Source organism: Pecten maximus, chromosome 8 (assembly GCF_902652985.1).
Source record: "Pecten maximus chromosome 8, xPecMax1.1, whole genome shotgun sequence".
In the NCBI taxonomy this organism is placed as follows: Eukaryota; Metazoa; Mollusca; class Bivalvia; order Pectinida; family Pectinidae; genus Pecten; species Pecten maximus.
In genome coordinates this window covers 43,605,464-43,627,407 of record NC_047022.1, presented here as the reverse complement: position 1 = coordinate 43,627,407, position 21,944 = coordinate 43,605,464, and the positions used below count along the sequence as shown (strand labels likewise).

Genomic DNA, 21,944 nt, shown 5'->3' with positions numbered 1-21,944 from the left:
GATAGTAAATGGCGACAATGTTTTTTTTAGATCCAAAACTGGAAGTCACAACGTGTGTACCACTGAGAGGCCTCAATTTCATTTTCAAAGTAAACGATCTACTTCCGCGGGCTGTTTGAAACTTGTCATTTCTTTAGGCATCTTTCAAAACCCAAATGTATGAGGTGCCGTTTTAGTTTGTACCTACAAAATGTGATATCACAAATTCTATTTATTAAATATCATTAATTCCAGTAATAAGTGATATCTTTAACTCGAATTTAGTGATATTACATTTTGCAGATAAATACTAAAACGGTGCCCGCGTCCATCTTTTAACATCCAGAATAGAAGTCGTAGTCATGTTTATAATGTCATTATATATACGCCTACATACCAAAATCAGACAATCAGTACTTTCAGTAATTTGTTAGTTTCCCACTGGGGTACGTCAAGCTACTCCTAATTATTATTAGATTAATTTGATATTTACATTTCGAATTTTCACAGGCATGTACCGTGTGATTGTCAAATCACAAAACGGATTTCACCATTGTGTTTATCATGTTATACAACACTGTTATAACCGATTTTCAAGTAAATCTAAACTTTGACCAATCAGAACCCTTCCTTAGACGGTCATTTTGTGGCCAATGTCAATTTTTTCATCTTAAAGCATGTCTTATACTTATCCATTTTTGTCCCCATTTTGATGCCCGAAGTTAGGACGTACACGCCCTGCCCAAATAGAACAAAAGTTAGGACTCAAAATGTTTAGCCAAACAGAGGCTGTGACGGCCATCTTTGATGGTTTTCAGAAAAAAACAAAATGTTGTTTGCTCATAAAAAGACCATCAGTAATAAACCCTCAACGTTTGTTGAAGATTCGACTTATTCTTTTCGAAGAAGAAGAAGAAGAAGAAGAAGAAGAAGAAGAAGAAGAAGAAGAAGAATCAAGAAATAAGTCCCAAAAATTAGTTTGTGGGACTTAAACAGACTGATGGTATGGACCTACAGATTAAACGAAGGAATAATCCCATTCCAATCGTTGTATTTTCACATATTTGTTCTTTGAATGGAAACAAGAAAAATATCAAAAGCGCATATTTTAAAGCCGTTTATTGTCGCAACTAAAGAAGAGAATATAGCTATTTTCAATGAATGTATAGCAATTTTATAACATTGGTTAACTTTTGAATGTCACGTGACGGTTATTTGTGTCCTTGTTATCGCTGTGGATGTACGACTCCGATAACCGGCTAACAATACCATTAACTGATACGGGTTAATAAATTTACTTTAGATTGTTGCTACGACCTACATTTTGTATGTATAAATATAAAGTCGTTTTCGGGCCTATCAAACCAAGGTCCATACCTTGTATTATACTGATACGTTAATCATCTAAACGGGGGTTGCGAATTTGGCAAAGTCTACAACCATCATTTTTTAACAAAAAAAATCGATTATCACTATAACCAATTTCAATCTTATATGGCAGGAGGAAATTTTGTTTCGCAAAATGTAATCCAGTGTCTAATTTATGATACACTGTTACAATTAAATCAGTTTAGACGTTTTACAATGACAGCTAATAATAAGCAATGGGTGTTTAGCAAATGTTGTTACGGTCCTTTAATACGCAGTGGTATTATTGGCTAACTTGATAAAGCCCGGCTCACTTGTCGACAGTATCTAAGCGTGTTTGAGGGCCATACCATTATTTATTCTGACATTCATTATATTCATATTTTAAAAGAGTGGGGAAGTTTTACGTCATTTCACATTTCTAACGTTATTCTGTGAAGTGCCGAACTATTCCCCAATCTAATAGGAAGTCAATAAGGCTGGTTTACGGGTCTTACCAATTCACCCCCACGTGGTACCATCATCACACGTGTACTGTACACGATCGTATGATATTTCTCATATGTTCCACACATATCTCCAAGGTAAGTTTCTGTTAACAATAACCACCTTCCACGGTTGTATCAGTACGGATGTGGGCTAATGATTAGAGTGTTTTCATGCCTGTCATGTAATATATTTTGCATAAAACATGTTTTTTACACAACCACGTGTTGTGTGGTGAGATGTACGATACTTACTGGGTTTCTCACCGACAGTCACCTCCAGTTCCAATCCCTTATTTACGTATCCACCATTTTCACCAACATGATCGCCTTTCTCCATCCTCAACTTTCACGCACTAATCCAAGATGCTTTCACCTTTTTACGGAACATGTGTTTTACTCTATATACAGTAACACTGTGATCATATTGGTTCGCCAGGCCACTCCCACCTGTACAGGTAAACCTTATCGGGCCAGGTGAAGGGAGCGTGTGTGTAGAGTTTGATAACGTAAAGCGGGAGTTGACGGGGCCCACTACGACCATCTGATAAGTCCACCCTTTGTACGGGCTATATATAAGTAACTAAGATATCGGTATCATGTGTTGATTGATATCAAGGAAATCATCTCAAAACAAACGCCATGGTTATTCATCGCACAAACATATACAATTAAACTTTGAATCAGAATATTTTCAAAACAACATGCTGGCACTTCTCATCATACACAATAGTACACACAGGGTGTAAAACCAACGCGACTTTAAGTATCGTACGGGACAAGAAAATAAAATGTTTCCTCTGGTCGGCTCTGCCCCCAGCAGCCACAGTTCGCCAGAATGACTGACCAGGGAATACCATTCATCTACCATCTGCTGGTATTTTCTGTCTCTTCCGCTCGTTGGCCTCTTCCATCCTGTTTGCGCATGACACTGTCAACTTAACCATCCTTGCGCGGGACTGCAGAATCACAATGCAATGTCTTTACTGCTCCGGACTCCACAAAACTTACGGATTTTCAACCCTTACGAATTATATACTAGTAGTCTGCTTCTTTTGGATCAGTCTAAGCTCGCTGCTATCGCTTTAAGGACCCGGTCATGCCTCCATGCATTCCCTCTGTCCGTCAGTACAACCTGGTTTGGTGTAAAATGATGGCCAGTTGAGCCTGAGAAATACACCAAGCAGGTATATCCAGGCACCGGATTCCATGGAAGTACATATTTATCGAACGCCTTCATCCAGTCCGCAGCCTGCATTCTCATCCGCGTTATGGTGCCGCTTGTTAGTCAAGGAACTGTCGAACTACTTGTCTAGTCTCTTTACTGATTCCTCCGTGATTGTTAGACTGATGGTATGTTCTCCCCGTCGATTTCAAATCTTTTCTTCTTGGCCTTGTCTGCTTTCAGTTCGGGACTCCGGGACTTGACTGACCAGTTTGAATTCCATGCATGTTCTCTTCTAGGTCTCTAATTGAGACCTTCCTTCAACCACAGTCTTTGTTGCCACAGTTATATCTTCTATGGAAACTTTGGTAGGTGGTTGTCTGATGCCAGTCGCCTTGTAATGGCCCCTGTTTATCCTCTCCACCGCTTTCACCATTAGGTTCATTGATGCTGGGAAGGGTATGACAGGTATCGCGCACCTTGTGACTATCCCGTCTTATCGTCTCTGTCGTATAGTCGCCGATGGTGAAACTCACCTAGAAACTGTTAACGTAGTCCTTTAACGGCACCATGAAGTCCTGTGGTATGTGAGATATCTCCGTTGTCAGCTCCACCAACCTCTATGGTATGGATCCGTATGTTTACAGGTTAAATCATAGCGCTGCATCCTTGTTCTTTGACTCCTTGATGATCCGAGTTAGAACATAATTTTTTTTACGCATTCAGATCCTCCGGGGATAAATTTACTTTCCCTTTGACTTGAGATGTCTATGTATAATTAATCACCTTAATAAGACGCCAAGCACGACATTCGTCCCTGCCACATTCAGGAGAAATACGGTTCTGAGGTAGCTTATGTTCGCGGAATTATCTTTCTTCTGCATTAAAAAAAACCTCTGCAGTATCCCAACTGTCTGTCAATCGCGCGCGCTATTCGAAACTTGCCATTTCTTTAGGCATCTTTCAAAACCCAAATGTATGAGGTGCCGTTTTGGTTTGTACCTACAAAATGTGATATCACAAATTCTATTTATTAAATATCATGAATTCCGCAGGAATAAGTGATATCATTAATTCGAATTTAGTGATAACATTTTGCAGATAAATACTAAAACGGTGCCCCATACGTAAACTTCAGCCAATCAGAAGCCAGAAAATGGCGTCCATATTTTAACATCCAAAATAGAAGCTGCACATGTCGTTGTGTTTGTAATGTCACTATATATACGCCTACATACCAAAATCAGACAATTCAGTACTTTTAGTAATTTGTTAAAGATTCCCACTGGGGTACGTCAAGCTACTCCTATATTATTATCAGATTAATTTGATATTTACATTTCGAATTTTCACTGGCATGTACTCGTAATTGTCAAATCACAAAACGGATTTCACCATTGTGTTTATCATGTTTACCACACTGTTATAACCGATTTTCAAGTAAATCCGACAATCCTTCCTTAGACGGTCATTTTGTGGCCAATGTCCATTTTTTCATCTTAAAGCATGTCTTATACTTATCCATTTTTTTCCCCATTTTGATGCCCGAAGTTAGGACGTACACGCCCTGCCCAAATAGAACAAAAGTTAGGACTCAAAATGTTTAGCCAAACAGAGGCTGTGACGGCCATCTTTGATGGTTTTCAGAAAAAAACAAAATGTTGTTTGCTCATAAAAAGACCATCAGTAATAAACCCTCAACGTTTGTTGAAGATTCGACTTATTCTTTTCGAAGAAGAAGAAGAAGAAGAAGAAGAAGAAGAATCAAGAAATAAGTCCCAAAAATTAGTTTGTGGGACTTAAACAGACTGATGGTATGGACCTACAGATTAAACGAAGGAATAATCCCATTCCAATCGTTGTATTTTCACATATTTGTTCTTTGAATGGAAACCAGAAAAATATCAAAAGCGCATATTTTAAAGCCGTTTATTGTCGCAACTAAAGAAGAGAATATAGCTATTTTCAATGAATGTATAGCAATTTTATAACATTGGTTAACTTTTGAATGTCACGTGACGGTTATTTGTGTCCTTGTTATCGCTGTGGATGTACGACTCCGATAACCGGCTAACAATACCATTAACTGATACGGGTTAATAAATTTACTTTAGATTGTTGCTACGACCTACATTTTGTATGTATAAATATAAAGTCGTTTTCGGGCCTATCAAACCAAGGTCCATACCTTGTATTATACTGATACGTGAATCATTTAAACAGGGGTTGGGAATTTGGCAAAGTCTACAACCATGCTTTTTTAACAAAAAAAATCGATTATCACTATAACCAATTTCAATCTTATATGGCAGGAGGAAATTTTGTTTCGCAAAATGTAATCCAGTGTCTAATTTATGATACACTGTTACAATTAAATCAGTTTAGACGTTTTACAATGACAGCTAATAATAAGCAATGGGTGTTTAGCAAATGTTGTTACGGTCCTTTAATACGCAGTGGTATTATTGGCTAACTTGATAAAGCCCGGCTCACTTGTCGACAGTATCTAAGCGTGTTTGAGGGCCATACCATTATTTATTCTGACATTCATTATATTCATATTTTAAAAGAGTGGGGAATTTTTACGTCATTTCACATTTCTAACGTTATTCTGTGAAGTGCCGAACTATTCCCCAGTCTAATAGGAAGTCAATAAGGCTGTGGTTTACGGGTCTTACCAATTCACCCCCACGTGGTACCATCATCACACGTGTACTGTACACGATCGTATGATATTTCTCATATGTTCCACACATATCTCCACGGTAAGTTTCTGTTAACAATAACCACCTTCCACGGTTGTATCAGTACGGATGTGGGCTAATGATTAGAGTGTTTTCATGCCTGTCATGTAATATATTTTGCATAAAACATGTTTTTCACACATCAATATAGACCCTGGCAACCACGTGTTGTGTGGTCAGATGTACGATACTTACTGGGTTTCTCACCGACAGTCACCTCCAATTCCAATCCCTTATTTACGTATCCACCATTCTCACCAACATGATCGCCTTTCTCCATCCTCAACTTTCACGCACTAATCCAAGATGCTTTCACCTTTTTACGGAACATGTGTTTTACTCTATATACAGTAACACTGTGATCATATTGGTCCGCCAGGCCACTCCCACCTGTACAGGTAAACCTTATCGGGCCAGGTGAAGGGAGCGTGTGTGTAGAGTTTGATAACGTAAAGCGGGAGTTGATGGGGCCCACTACGACCATCTGATAAGTCTACCCTTAATTTTGTACGGGCTATATATAAGTAACTAAGATATCGGTATCATGTGTTGATTAATATCAAGGAAATCATCTCAAAACAAACGCCATGGTTATTCATCGCACAAACATATACAATTAAACTTTGAATCAGAATATTTTCAAAACAACATGCTGGCACTTCTCATCATACACAATAGTACACACAGGGTGTAAAACCAACGCGACTTTAAGTATCGCACGGGACAAGAAAATGAAATGTTTCCTCTGGTCGGCTCTGCCCCCAGCAGCCACAGTTCGCCAGAATGACTGACCAGGGAATACCATTCATCTACCATCTGCTGGTATTTTCTGTCTCTTCCACTCGTTGGCCTCTTCCATCCTGTTTGCGCATGACACTGTCAACTTAACCATCCTTGCGCGGGACTGCAGAATCACAATGCAATTTCTTTACTGCTCCGCACTCCACAAAACTTACGGATTTTCAACCCTTACGAATTATATACTAGTAGTCTGCTTCGTTTTGATCAGTCTAAGCTCGCTGATATCGCTTTAAGGACCCGGTCATGCCTCCATGCATTCCCTCTGTCCTTCAGTACAACCTGGTTTGGTGTAAAATGATGGCCAGTTGAGCCTGAGAAATACATCAAGCAGGTATATCCAGGCATCGGATTCCATGGAAGTACATATTTATCGAACGCCTTCATCCAGTCCACAGCCTGCATTCTCATCCGCGTTATGGTGCCGCTTGTTAGTCAAGGAACTGTCGAACTACTTGTCTAGTCTCTTTACTGATTCCTCCGTGATTGTTAGACTGATGGTATGTTCTCCCTGTCGATTGGGGCCGTGGTGGCCGAGTGGTTAAGGTGTCCCGACACTTTAACACCAGCCCTCCACCTCTGGGTTGCGAGTTCGAAACCTACGTGGGGCAGTTGCCAGGTACTGACCGCAGGCCGGTGGTTTTTCTCCGGGTACTCCGGCTTTCCTCCACCTCCAAAACCTGGCACGTCCTTAAATGACCCTGGCTGTTAATAGGACGTTAAACCAAAAACAAACAAAAACAAACAAACTCCCTGTCGATTTCAAATCTTTTCTTCTTCGCCTTGCCTGCTTTCAGTTCGGGACTCCGGGACTTGAATGGTTTAAATTCCATGCATGTTCTCTTCTAGGGTCTCTAATGAATACCTTCCTTCAACCACAGTCTTTGTTGTCATAGTTATATCTTCTATGGAAACTTTGGTAGGTGGTTGTCTGATGCCTGTCGCCTTGTAATGGCCCCTGTTTATCTTCTCCGCCGCTTTCACCATTAGGTTCATTGATGCTGGGAAGGGTATGACAGGTATCGCGCACCCTGTGACTATCCCGTCTTATCGTCTCTGTCGTATAGTCGCCGATGGTGAAACTCACCTAGAAGCTGTTAACGTAGTCCTTTAACGGCACCATGAAGTCCTGTGGTATGTGAGATATCTCCGTTGTCAGCTCCACCAACCTCTATGGTATGGATCCGTATGTTTACAGGTTAAATCATAGCGCTGCATCCTTGTTCTTTGACTCCTTGATGATCCGAGTTAGAACATAAATTTGTTTTACGCATTCAGATCCTCCGGGGATAAATTTACTTTCCCTTTGACTTGAGATGTCTATGTATAATTAATCACCTTAATAAGACGCCAAGCACGACATTCGTCCCTGCCACATTCAGGAGAAATACGGTTCTGAGGTGGCTTATGTTCGCGGAATTATCTTTCTTCTGCATTAAAAAAACCTCTGCAGTATCCCAACTGTCTGTCAATCGCTCTCTCTAAAATTCCCCTTCATTGTAGTGTCCACAACATTTCCCGTAATTGCTAAGGAGGACTATTGGCTAATGGTGCTGACACTGTCCTTTCCTTTTTTATTGCTCCTCGGAACATTGTGTGCCTATCTCATATGTTACTGCACAATCTCTATTGAGCAGTCCAACCACTTTTAAAGCTCCTTGCTCCTAAAACGCCTCTTCACGAGCTAGACAAAAGTCCTCACTTCCTGTTCCCCTCTTTACGATTTCGCGGATTCATTTTTGACCTTCTCGGTGTCTTCAGTATCTCACTCCATTCCCTGAATGACTGCTTGTGCTCACCAGTTGATTTCCTGTACTATTAGCATAACAGCCTCAGCACTTTCCTAATGTGAGAGATTTTTTTCTCCCTCCTGTTTTCCTTGTTTGCCGAATGGGTTGTTCAGTCCAAACAAGGGACTTGTCGGCTCTTGCTAGTTTGTTGGTGCTGCTGGTTGTTACGCTGGCTGTTTCTACAAAATATGACCACTTCTTTATCACGATAGGTGTGTGCTCAAAGGAGATGAAGAAAAAGCTGACAAGCCTCTCTAACCTCAGACTGTAGATGCACATTCCTTTTCACCTTCCCGTCCATGTTCCCGACAAGAATTGCTTCCATTGCTGCTTGAACTAGTAGGCCACTTCAATTTTCTTCTCTTTCCTCGCACTTATGTGACTTTTCTTCTCCCTTTCCCATCCTGACGTCACTTCACTTTTCTTCTCTTTCCTCGCACTGCAGCTACCTTTCCTCTCCCTTTCTCACCCTAAGGTCTTTTCACTTTTCTTCTCCTTTCCTCACCCTGAGGCCACCTCTCTTCTCCCTTTCTCATCCCAAGGTCTCTTCACTTTTCTTCTCCTTTCCTCACTATGCCCTGTCAGATTCTCTGTCGGTTCTATACGTATCTACCTCAATGCATTGTCCCTCTTTTCCCTCCAATGGTTGGAGGCCGTGGCTACAATAGTTGTTTCCATGGGCCCCGTCGAACCAGATATCAATGTGCGTTGCACCAGGTTTAATACTGCCCATCTTTGTACAATGAATCTTAAACTCCAAATCTTGCATGTCTTTCCACAATTTTATGTCCTTCACTTCCTTTTGTTGATCTGGCTCTTATCCATGTTCCGGTCTGGCGTCGAATCTAAAGTCTGTCCAATGGGTGATCATCCTCCCCTTCTCTCACGTGACCCCAGGAGTTTGTCTGAATGAGTTTTCCTTGACAGGGATCCCCCCAGTTCTGGTCTCTCATGTCTTTCCATGTTGTCACTGTACAATTCACATTTGTCAACTAGTCTTTCCTAGTAGTAAGTCCAGAATCTTAATATCTTTGTGTGTGATAAATCCAATACTGGCTTACTTAAAACATTTCCTTCCTGTTCTTCACAAGATATTGCAATAAATATTCAACAGTCAAAATCCAAAATGGACACGTTGGCTGTTTTGTTTTCTTGATTGCTGCCTCACCTGCCTGTGCTTAGTTATGTTTTGGCCCCGATTCGAAAGAAAAATGGCTGACAAGGCAACCATCTTGGAATCCTGACAGCTGAGGATCTTATTTGAAATATTATTTCTCGAACTTTTATATAGGTTCTGCTTCACGTTTTGGCCTTTGGATTGAGCGTTTTCCCCCATGAAAAAGGCTTTGGGTCCTGTCCTCTTCCTGAGACATACAGTTCCTAAAATTGAGGTTTCTACATACTCCTGCTTAATGGTCAGCATGTTTTAGGTTGGGTAACTAGTTCACACAGTTGTTATATGTGACTGGATGACCTGTAGACAGCCTACGGCAGTATGATTCAGTGAGGCAGTACTATAAAGTCAGCATCAGTTCTGTGCTTTCACAAAGAGGCAAACAAGAACATACTGCAGTCTCCTAAAACCAAACACTCACCCCATACACATTGTACACTGAGGAAGATGCCCTTAATGATAACATCTGTTGATATGAGGTTTAACAATGTTAAACCAAACCAAGTAACCTTGATCAAACTCGAACTTAACGGGCACAACTACGGACACATTCAGTTTGAGAAATATCTTCAGTACCTCTCAAGAAATTGTGATACCAATGAGTGTGGACAACAGTACAGACCATGGACAAAGGGCCATTTGTATAGCCCATTATCTGATGATGAGGAAAAAACACAGAATCTTGTTCATAAAAACATTTAATTGTCAATATTTTAGTATACATCATTATTTTAATTAAATGAGAAAAAAATCGCATATTCCAGATTTTTCCACAAAAACAACAAACAATATTGATAAAAATATGATAAATCTGAGAGTTATATTTAACTAATCACATTGTAGCACTGTTTTATTTACAACAAATATTGTGTGAAAAGACAACTGGAACATTCTTAAACAGAGCCTCTATAATCCAATCACATCCATTCCTGGAAAAAGATTGTACAGTAAAAATTCCATAAAATGGCCAAATTGCTAGTCTATCAGACAACCAGATTATCTGTTAATTAGTTACAAATGTTGGTCTGACAACAAGTTAAAGACAACCAAATTATTGGCCAGTCTGTTACACATGCTGGTCAGATAACCACTCATTGGCAAATCCGACAACCAGATTATTGGTTAAACTGTTCCAACAGATTATCAGACAACCAGATAATTGGCCAATCTGTTCCAATGAATTGTCAGACAACCAGATTATTGGCCAATCTGTTCCAACAGATTATCGGGCAACAAGATTATTGGCCAATCTGTTCCAATGAATTGTCAGACAACCAGATTATTGGCCAGTCTGTTCAAACCGATTGTCGGACAACAAGATTATTGGCCAATCTGTTCCAATGGAATTGTCGGACAACAAGATTATTGGCCAATCTGTTCCAATGGAATTGTCGGACAACAAGATTATTGGCCAATCTGTTCCAATTGATTGTCAGACAATCAGATTATTGGCCAATCTGTTCCAAGAGATTGTCGGGCAACAAGATTATTGGCCAATCTGTTCCAAGAGATTGTCAGACAACCAGATTATTGGCCAATCTGTTCCAAGAGATTGTCGGGCAACAAGATTATTGGCCAATCTGTTCCAAGAGATTGTCAGACAACCAGATTATTGGCCAATCTGTTCCAAGAGATTGTCGGACAACAAGATTATTGGCCAATCTGTTCCAATGAATTGTCAGACAACCAGATTATTGGCCAATCTGTTCGAACAGATTGTCGGACAACAAGATTATTGGCCAATCTGTTCCAACAGATAATCAGGCAACAAGATTATTTGCCAATCTGTTCCAACAGATTATCGGACAACAAGATTATTGGCCAATCTGTTCGAACAGATTGTCGGGCAACAAGATTATTGGCCAATCTGTTCTAATAGATTGACAGACCACCAGATTATTGGCCAATCTGTTCGAACAGATTGTCGGGCAACAAGATTATTGGCCAATCTGTTCCAACAGATAATCAGGCAACAAGATTATTTGCCAATCTGTTCCAACAGATTATCGGACAACAAGATTATTGGCCAATCTGTTCGAACAGATTGTCGGGCAACAAGATTATTGGCCAATCTGTTCTAATAGATTGACAGACCACCAGATTATTGGCCAATCTGTTCCAACAGATTATCAGACAACCAGATTGATAGATTACTGGTGCCTGACAGCCTTAATATTTGTGTTGAGGTCAAACCTTGACGTTCTGGAACATCTAGAGATATGAACATTATCATGATCTAGAGAACATCTAGAGATATGAACATTATCGTGATCTAGAGAACATCTAGAGATATGAACATTATCGTGATTTTTATAATACAAACAACCAACTGTATACCAACAATAATGAAAAGTGATATCTCTTTAAGTCACATATACATATATAAGACTTTCAAATTGTGGCGGGCGGAACACAGAGGACTAAACATAACAATTCTTGTTAATTTCCTGTTTGTATATATTAATTAAACAATATTAAAATCAAAAACAGATCTACACTAGCAGATATGGGGAGGATATGGCAGATCGGAAAACTTCCAGGGAAAATGTCCACATTATTACTGAGCTATTTATCCATTAAACTAGTACTCTTGGATAAAATGGATTCTTGATATTTAATACAAACATGCTAACATATCACATTTGTTTATGTTTAAAAAAATACTCTGTGAAATGTTTGGTGTTTAAGTATATACATCCAATGGACCTTAGTTATCTAGATTCTTATCCGTGGCTATATGAATGGCTGTATGAATGCTTGAGTGTGTTTTTCAGAGGAAAGTTACATCAAACTGACTATAAAGCTATTAATTCACTGATTGTCAAATTTATCATCATTTTGAGCACGATTATGTCAATATAATAGACAGAGGGGTTTGATGTAGGTTTTATTGTGTGGCAGGATGACAGATAAAAAAAACAGTAACTAGAGCCACACAAATAAATAATGGATTTCAGCTGTTTTGCAGGTTCTTTTCTGTAATTGCCACATTGAGAGAAGAGGGAAAAAAAGGTTTATATTGTCCTTATATTGAAGGAACACCAGTAGTATATATAATACAAATGTTTTCTGAATCAGATATAAAATCCTGGATTCTTCTAATTATCAAACAAATGACAATATTACTCGGTATTTAATAATTGTACATATAAAGTTATAAATGGTAATATGTGCTATTTTTCGGATTAGTTTTTCTTCTAAGCAATAGCCAGACAATCTAGACAAACACTATATAAACAATATTTAAAACTAATCTGTGAGGTTTTTAAAATATACATCACATTAATTAGTAATAATCGTTAAAGCACCATTAGCTCAGCTAGTGTACACAACAATGTTATCTCAAACAATAGTACGCCCTATAATATTACTAATACATTTGGTCATGTATATACATTGGGAAGGTGGAAAGAGTGACCCAACAGACTTGGATCTTTAGGGGACTGCCACGTAGTACAAGTGGCGTAAAAGGTGGAAAGAGTGAATTCATCCAATAGACTTTGACCTTGTGTCATAGATCAACACGACTCACTCCATTAACAGTAACTAATACCATACCAGTCCCCCTCTTATCTTTCTTTTCAATGAAAACAATACATTAAAAAGAACAATAACAATAAGCATGGGTTATTATGTGGACTTATAGGTAATTGGTATCTCCTAATCAATTACTGAGACAAAAATATATTCTTTTTTTTCCCTGTCAATTTTGAAAAAGAAAAAAAAAACGTTTTCATACCATTTTTAATAGAAAACTTTCAAACAAAGCTGTCCTGTCTTTTTTAAAGCAAAACTATAAACCAGGTATACATGACCAGGTATACATGTTTATTTTCTCCTTCAACTCATGTCTTTGATAAAATTTACACGTACAGGTAGTTCTCAATGAGAACAGAGAATCGCAAGTTATTTCAATAAATTACAGCTTGAAAATAGCACTGACAATACTGCATGGTTTATTAGTTATAACTTTTTTAGAGTTTGAGGCAAAGAAAACTTAGTACAGTGAATCATTAATGGCAAACAATACTCCAATCAGTGAAACCTGCCATATTTAGTTTCAGACTTAAACACCATATTAATTAACATTTATCAAATTATTTGACACATAAATCAATAATATTCAAGATGGCCTTACAAGATATCAATCATGTACGCACATAGTCACCTCCCATAAAACTTGATTTCATTGTTACCTTGACCTAATTATTGCAATTGTATCATGACCATAACTGTGACCTAAGCCTAATCTGTGACCTTGACCAAATTACTACAATTGTATCATGACCATAATTGCAACTTTCACCTTACTACTGCAATTGTATCCTGACAATAGCTGTAATCTTGACCTAGTTATAACAGTTATATATCATATGACCCTAACTGTAATCTTGACCTAGTTATAACAGTTATATATCATATGACCCTAACTGTAACCTTGACCTAATTATAACAGTTATATAGCATATGACCTGAACTGTAACCTTGACCTTATTATAACAATTATATATCATATGACCCTAACTGTAACCTTGACCTAATTATAACAGTTATATAGCATATGACCCTAACTGTAACCTTGACCTTATTATAACAATTATATATCATATGACCCTAACTGTAACCTTGACCTTATTATAACAGTTATATATCATATGACCCTAACTGTAACCTTGACCTAATTATAACAATTATATATCATATGACCCTAACTGTAACCTTAACCTAATTATAACAGTTATATAGCATATGACCCTAACTGTAACCTTGACCTTATTATAACAGTTATATAGCATATGACCCTTACTGTAACCTTGACCTTATTATAACAATTATATATCATATGACCCTAACTGTAACCTTGACCTCATTATAACAATTTTATCAGGACTATTCACAGGACACAACATCAACAAACAATTATCACATGATGAATAAAATTTATCAAGTACAAAATATATGTCAATCTTATAACGGCATTTCATCCATCCTGATGTTTGTATTGTTCATCTTCCAAATAACATTTTAATTTTGAAATTTCTCTAACTTTGTATAAAATTCCTAAATTCTCACTTTTACATATAAATTGAAACAAACAGATCATCTTTCCAGGAAGTTTAACATTCTATATTTGAGTAAGCTTTAAAAATGAACCAAACAAATGTTTACGACAATACAATGATAAATTGTATAACAATGACCTAGTGTATAACAATGTTTTAACAATGACTGTGGGTATAACAATGACCTTGTGTATAACAATGACCAAGATACTGAGATAATGAAACAATAACAGAATGTATGTGTAAATCATTGTCAATACAAAAAATCAAACAAATCTATATAGTATGTAAAAGATGAAATACATGGTAAACAACTCACTGCATGAAACATACAGTATTGACATATTTCATCAGGTAGAATGAGCTGTACGAGAGACCCATACTATCTATCACTGAACCATTCCACAGGTAGAATGAGCTGTACGAGAGACCCATACTATCTATCACTGAATCATTCCAACTTTCACCAATTTAATCTTTCCTGGAAACAATCTAGGGTAGACTTAACTTTGTGAAATCCCCCGACCACAACAACTTGGACTGTCGAGTAGAATTGACATGTTGGCCATTGACGATGATTGTTTCTTTTCCAGGTAATGTTAACCTATTTATTGTTCAGGTGTATTAATTAAACTTATATAATGTCAATTAGTGTCATGATTAGTAACAGTAGATGTACTTATACACTCCCTACAGTAGATTGTTGTCTCACCTGTGTATTTTAATTAGTAACAGTAGATTGTTGACACACCTGTGTATTTTAATTAGTCACAGTAGATTGTTGACACACATGTGTATTTTAATTAGTAACAGTAGATGTACCTACACTCCCTACAGTAGATTGTTGTCTCACCTGTGTATTTTAATTAGTAACAGTAGATTGTTGACACACCTGTGTATTTTAATTAGTCACAGTAGATTGTTGACACACCTGTATATTTCAATTAGTAACAGTAGATGTACCTACACTCCCTACAGTAGATTGTTGTCTCACCTGTGTATTTTAATTAGTAACAGTAGATTGTTGACACACCTGTGTATTTTAATTAGTCACAGTAGATTGTTGACACACCTGTGTATTTTAATTAGTCACAGTAGATTGTTGACACACCTGTGTATTTTAATTAGTAACAGTAGATGTACCTATACACTCCCTACAGTAGATTGTTGACACACCTGTGTATTTTAATTAGTAACAGTAGATTGTTGACACACCTGTGTATTTTAATTAGTAACAGTAGATTGTTGACACACCTGTGTATTTTAATTAGTAACAGTAGATTGTTGACACACCTGTGTTTCTTAATTAGTAACAGTAGATGTAGCTACACCTGTGTATTTTAATTAGTAACAGTAGATTGTTGACACACCTGTGTATTTTAATTAGTAACAGTAGATTGTTTACACACCTGTGTATTTTAATTAGTAACAATAGATGTACCTATACACTCCCTACAGTAGATTGTTGACACACCTGTGTATTTTAATTAGTTACAGTAGATTGTGGACACACCTGTGTATTTTAATTAGTTACAGTAGATTGTTGACACACCTGTGTATTTTAATTAGTTACAGTAGATTGTTGACACACCTGTGTATTTTAATTAGTTACAGTAGATTGTTGACACACCTGTGTATTTTAATTAGTTACAGTAGATTGTTGACACACCTGTGTATTTTAATTAGTTACAGTATATGAACCTACACTCCCTACAGTAGATTGTTGACACACCTGTGTATTTTAATTAGTAACAGTAGATTGTTGACACACCTGTGTATTTTAATTAGTAACAGTAGATTGTTGACACACCTGTGTATTTTAATTAGTAACAGTAGATTGTTGACACACCTGTGTATTTTAATTAGTAACAGTAGGTGTACCTACACTCCCTAACATATTATTAACTGTATCGCTATGGTTACCAGAAGTAACATGATGTGTTAGTATGACCAACTATACTAATACACTGTCATGGTATATTTCGGCTCAACTACAGTGGGTAATACTAAATACAAAATGTTTACTGCAATAAAACATTTACTGGCATATTTCTGTTCTCGTTACTAACCTGAGTGACATCTTATAACTGTTGTCCTGAGATTTAAATGACTAGAGTTCATCAGAGTATACAAAAATGTGTAGTTTTTATCAGTTACACAGTCATCATATTACAGACCACCTAAGTATGACTCTATTTTTAGAAATTTTAAACAACGTGAATCTGTGTGATTCAGTATGAAATAAAATTAGATATTTCTATCTTCAGACAACCATGCAGCTATAGTTTCACGTATCTCTAATAACGGTAATGTTTATATTGTTCTGTATTTGTTTACTTTGAGTTGTCTGTCTTTTGTCCCGTTTTTCTAATAACTGTAATTTTTATATTGTTCTGTATTTGTTTACTTTGAGTTGTCTGTCTTTTGTCCCGTTTTTCTAATAACTGTAATTTTTATATTGTTCTGTATTTGTTTACTTTGAGTTGTCTGTCTTTTGTCCCGTATATCTAATAACGGTAATGTTTATATTGTTCTGTATTTGTTTACTTTGAGTTGTCTGTCTTTTGTCCCGTTTTTCTAATAACTGTAATTTTTATATTGTTCTGTATTTGTTTACTTTGAGTTGTCTGTCTTTTGTCCCGTATATCTAATAACGGTAATGTTTATATTGTTCTGTATTTGTTTACTTTGAGTTGTCTGTCTTTTGTCCCGTATATCTAATAACGGTAATGTTTATATTGTTCTGTATTTGTTTACTTTGAGTTGTCTGTCTTTTGTCCGGTATATCTAATAACGGTAATGTTTATATTGTTCTGTATTTGTTTACTTTGAGTTGTCTGTCTTTTGTCCCGTTTTTCTAATAACTGTAATTTTTATATTGTTCTGTATTTGTTTACTTTGAGTTGTCTGTCTTTTGTCCCGTATATCTAATAACGGTAATGTTTATATTGTTCAGTATTTGTTTACTTTGAGTTGTCTGTCTTTTGTCCCGTATATCTAATAACGGTAATGTTTATATTGTTCAGTATTTGTTTACTTTGAGTTGTCTGTCTTTTGTCCCGTATATCTAATAACGGTAATGTTTATATTGTTCTGTATTTGTTTACTTTGAGTTGTCTGTCTTTTGTCCCGTATATCTAATAACGGTAATGTTTATATTGTTCTGTAATTGTTTACTTTGAGTTGTCAGTCTTTTGTCCCGTATATCTATAACGGTAATGTTTATATTGTTCTGTATTTGTTTACTTTGAGTTGTCTGTCTTTTGTCCCGTATATCTAATAACGGTAATTTTTATATTGTTCTGTATTTGTTTACTTTGAGTTGTCAGTCTTTTGTCCCGTATATCTAATAACGGTAATGTTTATATTGTTCTGTATTTGTTTACTTTGAGTTGTCTGTCTTTTGTCCCGTATATCTAATAACGGTAATGTTTATATTGTTCTGTATTTGTTTACTTTGAGTTGTCAGTCTTTTGTCCCGTATATCTAATAACGGTAATGTTTATATTGTTCTGTATTTGTTTACTTTGAGTTGTCTGTCTTTTGTCCCGTATATCTAATAACGGTAATTTTTATATTGTTCTGTATTTGTTTACTTTGAGTTGTCAGTCTTTTGTCCCGTATATCTAATAACGGTAATGTTTATATTGTTCTGTATTTGTTTACTTTGAGTTGTCTGTCTTTTGTCCCGTATATCTAATAACGGTAATTTTTATATTGTTCTGTATTTGTTTACTTTGAGTTGTCAGTCTTTTGTCCCGTATATCTAATAACGGTAATGTTTATATTGTTCTGTATTTGTTTACTTTGAGTTGTCTGTCTTTTGTCCCGTATATCTAATAACGGTAATGTTTATATTGTTCTGTATTTGTTTACTTTGAGTTGTCAGTCTTTTGTCCCGTATATCTATAACGGTAATGTTTATATTGTTCTGTAATTGTTTACTTTGAGTTGTCTGTCTTTTGTCCCGTATATCTATAACGGTAATGTTTATATTGTTCTGTAATTGTTTACTTTGAGTTGTCAGTCTTTTGTCCCGTATATCTATAACGGTAATGTTTATATTGTTCTGTATTTGTTTACTTTGAGTTGTCTGTCTTTTGTCCCGTATATCTATAACGGTAATGTTTATATTGTTCTGTATTTGTTTACTTTGAGTTGTCTGTCTTTTGTCCCGTATATCTATAACGGTAATGTTTATATTGTTCTGTAATTGTTTACTTTGAGTTGTCTGTCTTTTGTCCCGTATATCTAATAACGGTAATGTTTATATTGTTCTGTAATTATTTACTTTGAGTTGTCTGTCTTTTGTCCCGTATATCTATAACGGTAATGTTTATATTGTTCTGTATTTGTTTACTTTGAGTTGTCTGTCTTTTGTCCCATATATATCTAATAACGGTAATGTTTATATATCGTTCTGTATTTGTTTACTTTGAGTTGTCTGTCTTTTGTCCCGTATATCTAATAACGGTAATGTTTATATTGTTCTGTATTTGTTTACTTTGAGTTTCTCAGGAAAACTGAAATCACAGACTGCTTGTACTGTCATGGATGTTTTTGGGCGATACTTTTAACACCATGCAATCTCTCTGGTTGTTCATGTGGCTAAAAGAAATAAACATACAAATCTGTATTAAAGATAATAATAATTTAACTCCAATACTAACCAGCCACAGGGATTTGATCCCCTAACATCCTGATTATAAGAGGATTTGAGTGCCTCCCCTACTGGCAATGCTGTTTGTCATGTAAATAGTGTTCTGTACCTTAACACTACACATTATAAACAAGTATTAATTCCCTAAGAGACTTAATCTAGGGATGTTTTACTACCATTTATGGGTAGTTTCCCCTCAGGATTTTGTTCCATTTTTCCCCTCAGATTTCTGTTAAATTCACTGAAATATTGTATTTTCCCTCATTTTTATGGCAATGATATTCCCAAATACTCAAGATTTGCTTTCCTAATTAACCATTTGCTGTTTTTACTTGGAAAATGTGTTTTTAAAGTAAAAGACTTAATTCATGTGATGATTAAATTTCCCCTTTTCCGAGCTGATTTTCCCCTATGGTCCAAAAAGGGTAGTTTCCCCTAAATTCTAGATTAATCCCTGGCTATATATTTTATGTTACTGCACCATCTTATAGCTGTATGTTGATGATAATAGTACATTTATTTAGTATTGGTATTTATTAATTTTGCGTTTACACCAAACGTCAACATGGAGGTGTGATTTATAAACCACACTTTATCATATGTTTTGTATCTTGAAGTGAAAAGAATAAAGGATAATGGAAACAATACAATAACATGATTATACAATTATATATCTATGCAACATCGTGAATAATATCAACCAATCAAACAACTTGTTATAACAACCAATCACAAACATTGTTACATTTTTCAACAAAGATGTGTATGTAAACAGTGATAAATAATTAATCTGTTTCTTTATTCTTTTTCATTTAGCTCCAATCCAAAGTCTCCTACATCAGTGAACGATGAATTATTACAGCTACACTGAATTAAGACATTATTATAATAACCACATCATGTCATCAGTACCAATGATATCCAAATGTTGAGTATACTGTTATAATTGTGACGTATAATTTTTGGTCCAAATTCAACAATTGTCAGTTTAAAAAAAAAAAGAAAAAATTATATATAATCCCTTAAAATCTTCAAAATATGATTCAAGTAGACTGGTCTGATTGAAAATTTGACACATTTATAAGTAAACTTTGTTCCCTTACTTTTAGTACACTATTATGTTTTTTGACTTTGATCTTATATCTTAAAACAAAAATAAGAATGTGAAGATTTTTGATGGAGAAAAAATCAGGTAAATAGTGTAATGTAACCTTACATGATCAATAATAGGTCAAATTTACACAAAACTTCACAGTGAATATATTCTTTGACAAGACAGACACATAACATTTCAAATTAGACACAAGTGAAGCTTCCCTAGTAGGACCACCATGGACTACAGAGAAGCTGGTGTGTAACAACCTCCGATATTATAGATTAGTCACGGAAACAAACTGAAAATATTTCCTTGCAGCACCACACAATTTTCATTGACAAATCTTTAAAAACATAAGGAACAAGAGATCCCAGAGGGATCTTGGCGCCCACCATTGAATGATATTTATAGGTTCCATGTCAGATTGATCTTTTCTCTACTTTTCCCTTCCTCTAAGTCTTACTTATATGGGTAAATTCAGAAACAGCCCTCTAGTACTTTTCAAAGAAGGGGAAACTATATATAAAATTTAAGATTTAGCGATAATGGCTGTCTGTCGGCCATGTTGTTTTCGGATTGGACCCAAAATGCAATACCAGGGACCAAGGGGAACCTACATATGAAATTTGAGAAAGATTCCTTCAGTACCTTCTGTAAAAGAGCGATAACAAACTTCAATTGTCAAAATACAAGATGGCTGCCTGTCGGCCAGGTTGTTTTCTGACTGGTCTCAAAATCCAATATGCATAACTAGGCACAGAGGGCAACCTACAAATGAAATTTCAGAAAAATCCTTTCAACAATTTCTGATAAATAGCGATAGCAAACTTCAATTGCCAAAATCCAAGATGGCTGCCTGTCGGCCATGTTGTTTTCCGATCGGTCTCAAATTGCAATATGCACAACTAGGCACCGAGGGGAACCTACATATGAAATTGGAGAAAGATCCCTTCAGCACTTTCTTAGAAATAGCGATAACAAGTTTCAATTGTCAAAATCCAAGATGGCTGCCTGTTGGCCATGTTGTTTTCCAATTGGTCTCAAAATGAAATATGCATAACTAGGCAACAAGAGGAACCTACATATGATATTTGAGAAAGATCCCTTCAGTGCTTTCTGAGAAATAGCGATAACAAACTTCAATTGTCAAAATCCAAGATGGCTGCCTGTCGGCCATGTTGTTTTCCGATTAGTCTCAAAATGCAATATGAAAAACAAGGCATCGAGGGGAACCTACATATGAAATTTCAGAAAGATCCCCTCATTAGTTTCTGAGAAATAGCGATAACAAACTTCAATTGTCAAAATCCAAGATGGCTGCCTGTCGGCCATGTTGTTTTCCGATTAGTCTCAAAATGCAATATGCATAACTAAGCACCGAGGGGAACCTACATATGAAATTTCAGAAAGATCCCTTTATTACTTTCTGAGAAATAGCGATAACAAACTTCAATTGTCAAAATCCAAGATGGCTGCCTGTCGGCCATGTTGTTTTCCGATTGGTCTCAAAATGCAATATGCATAACTAGGCACCAAGGGGAACCTATATATGAAATTTGAGAAAGATCCCTTCAGTACTTTCTGAGAAATAGCGATAACAAGAATTGTTTACGGACGGAGGG

The 21,944-nt window shown here is 36.3% G+C and overlaps 1 protein-coding gene and 1 long non-coding RNA gene across 15 annotated transcripts in view; both read right to left on the bottom strand.

Moving 5' to 3' along the window:
- Positions 1 to 2,233, bottom strand: part of LOC117333599 (protein spinster homolog 1-like) — a 37,611-nt gene extending 35,378 nt beyond the window's left edge. For all 6 annotated transcript variants that reach the window (XR_004533948.1, XR_004533949.1, XM_033892962.1 and 3 more), the window contains exon 1: positions 2,088 to 2,233. Coding sequence is in view for 4 of the 6 variants with exons in the window: in XM_033892962.1 (XP_033748853.1) it covers positions 2,088 to 2,172 (85 nt within the window). In the remaining 2 variants the exon portion in view is untranslated. The remainder of the gene's footprint in view (positions 1 to 2,087) is intronic.
- A 7,950-nt stretch (positions 2,234 to 10,183) lies between these two features.
- On the bottom strand, positions 10,184 to 20,740 carry LOC117333597. Of its 9 annotated transcripts, XR_004533944.1 has the most exons (4): positions 15,561 to 20,733; positions 13,900 to 15,497; positions 13,804 to 13,852; positions 10,184 to 13,742 (listed from the first exon to the last, which is right to left on the bottom strand). It is a non-coding gene; the product is annotated as an uncharacterized LOC117333597 (long non-coding RNA). The 9 variants fall into 9 exon arrangements; XR_004533945.1 differs by having other exon boundaries at positions 10,184 to 15,497; positions 15,561 to 15,677; positions 15,743 to 20,740; XR_004533943.1 differs by having other exon boundaries at positions 10,184 to 15,497; positions 15,561 to 15,742; positions 15,782 to 20,740.
- Between the last annotated feature and the right edge of the window lie 1,204 nt (positions 20,741 to 21,944).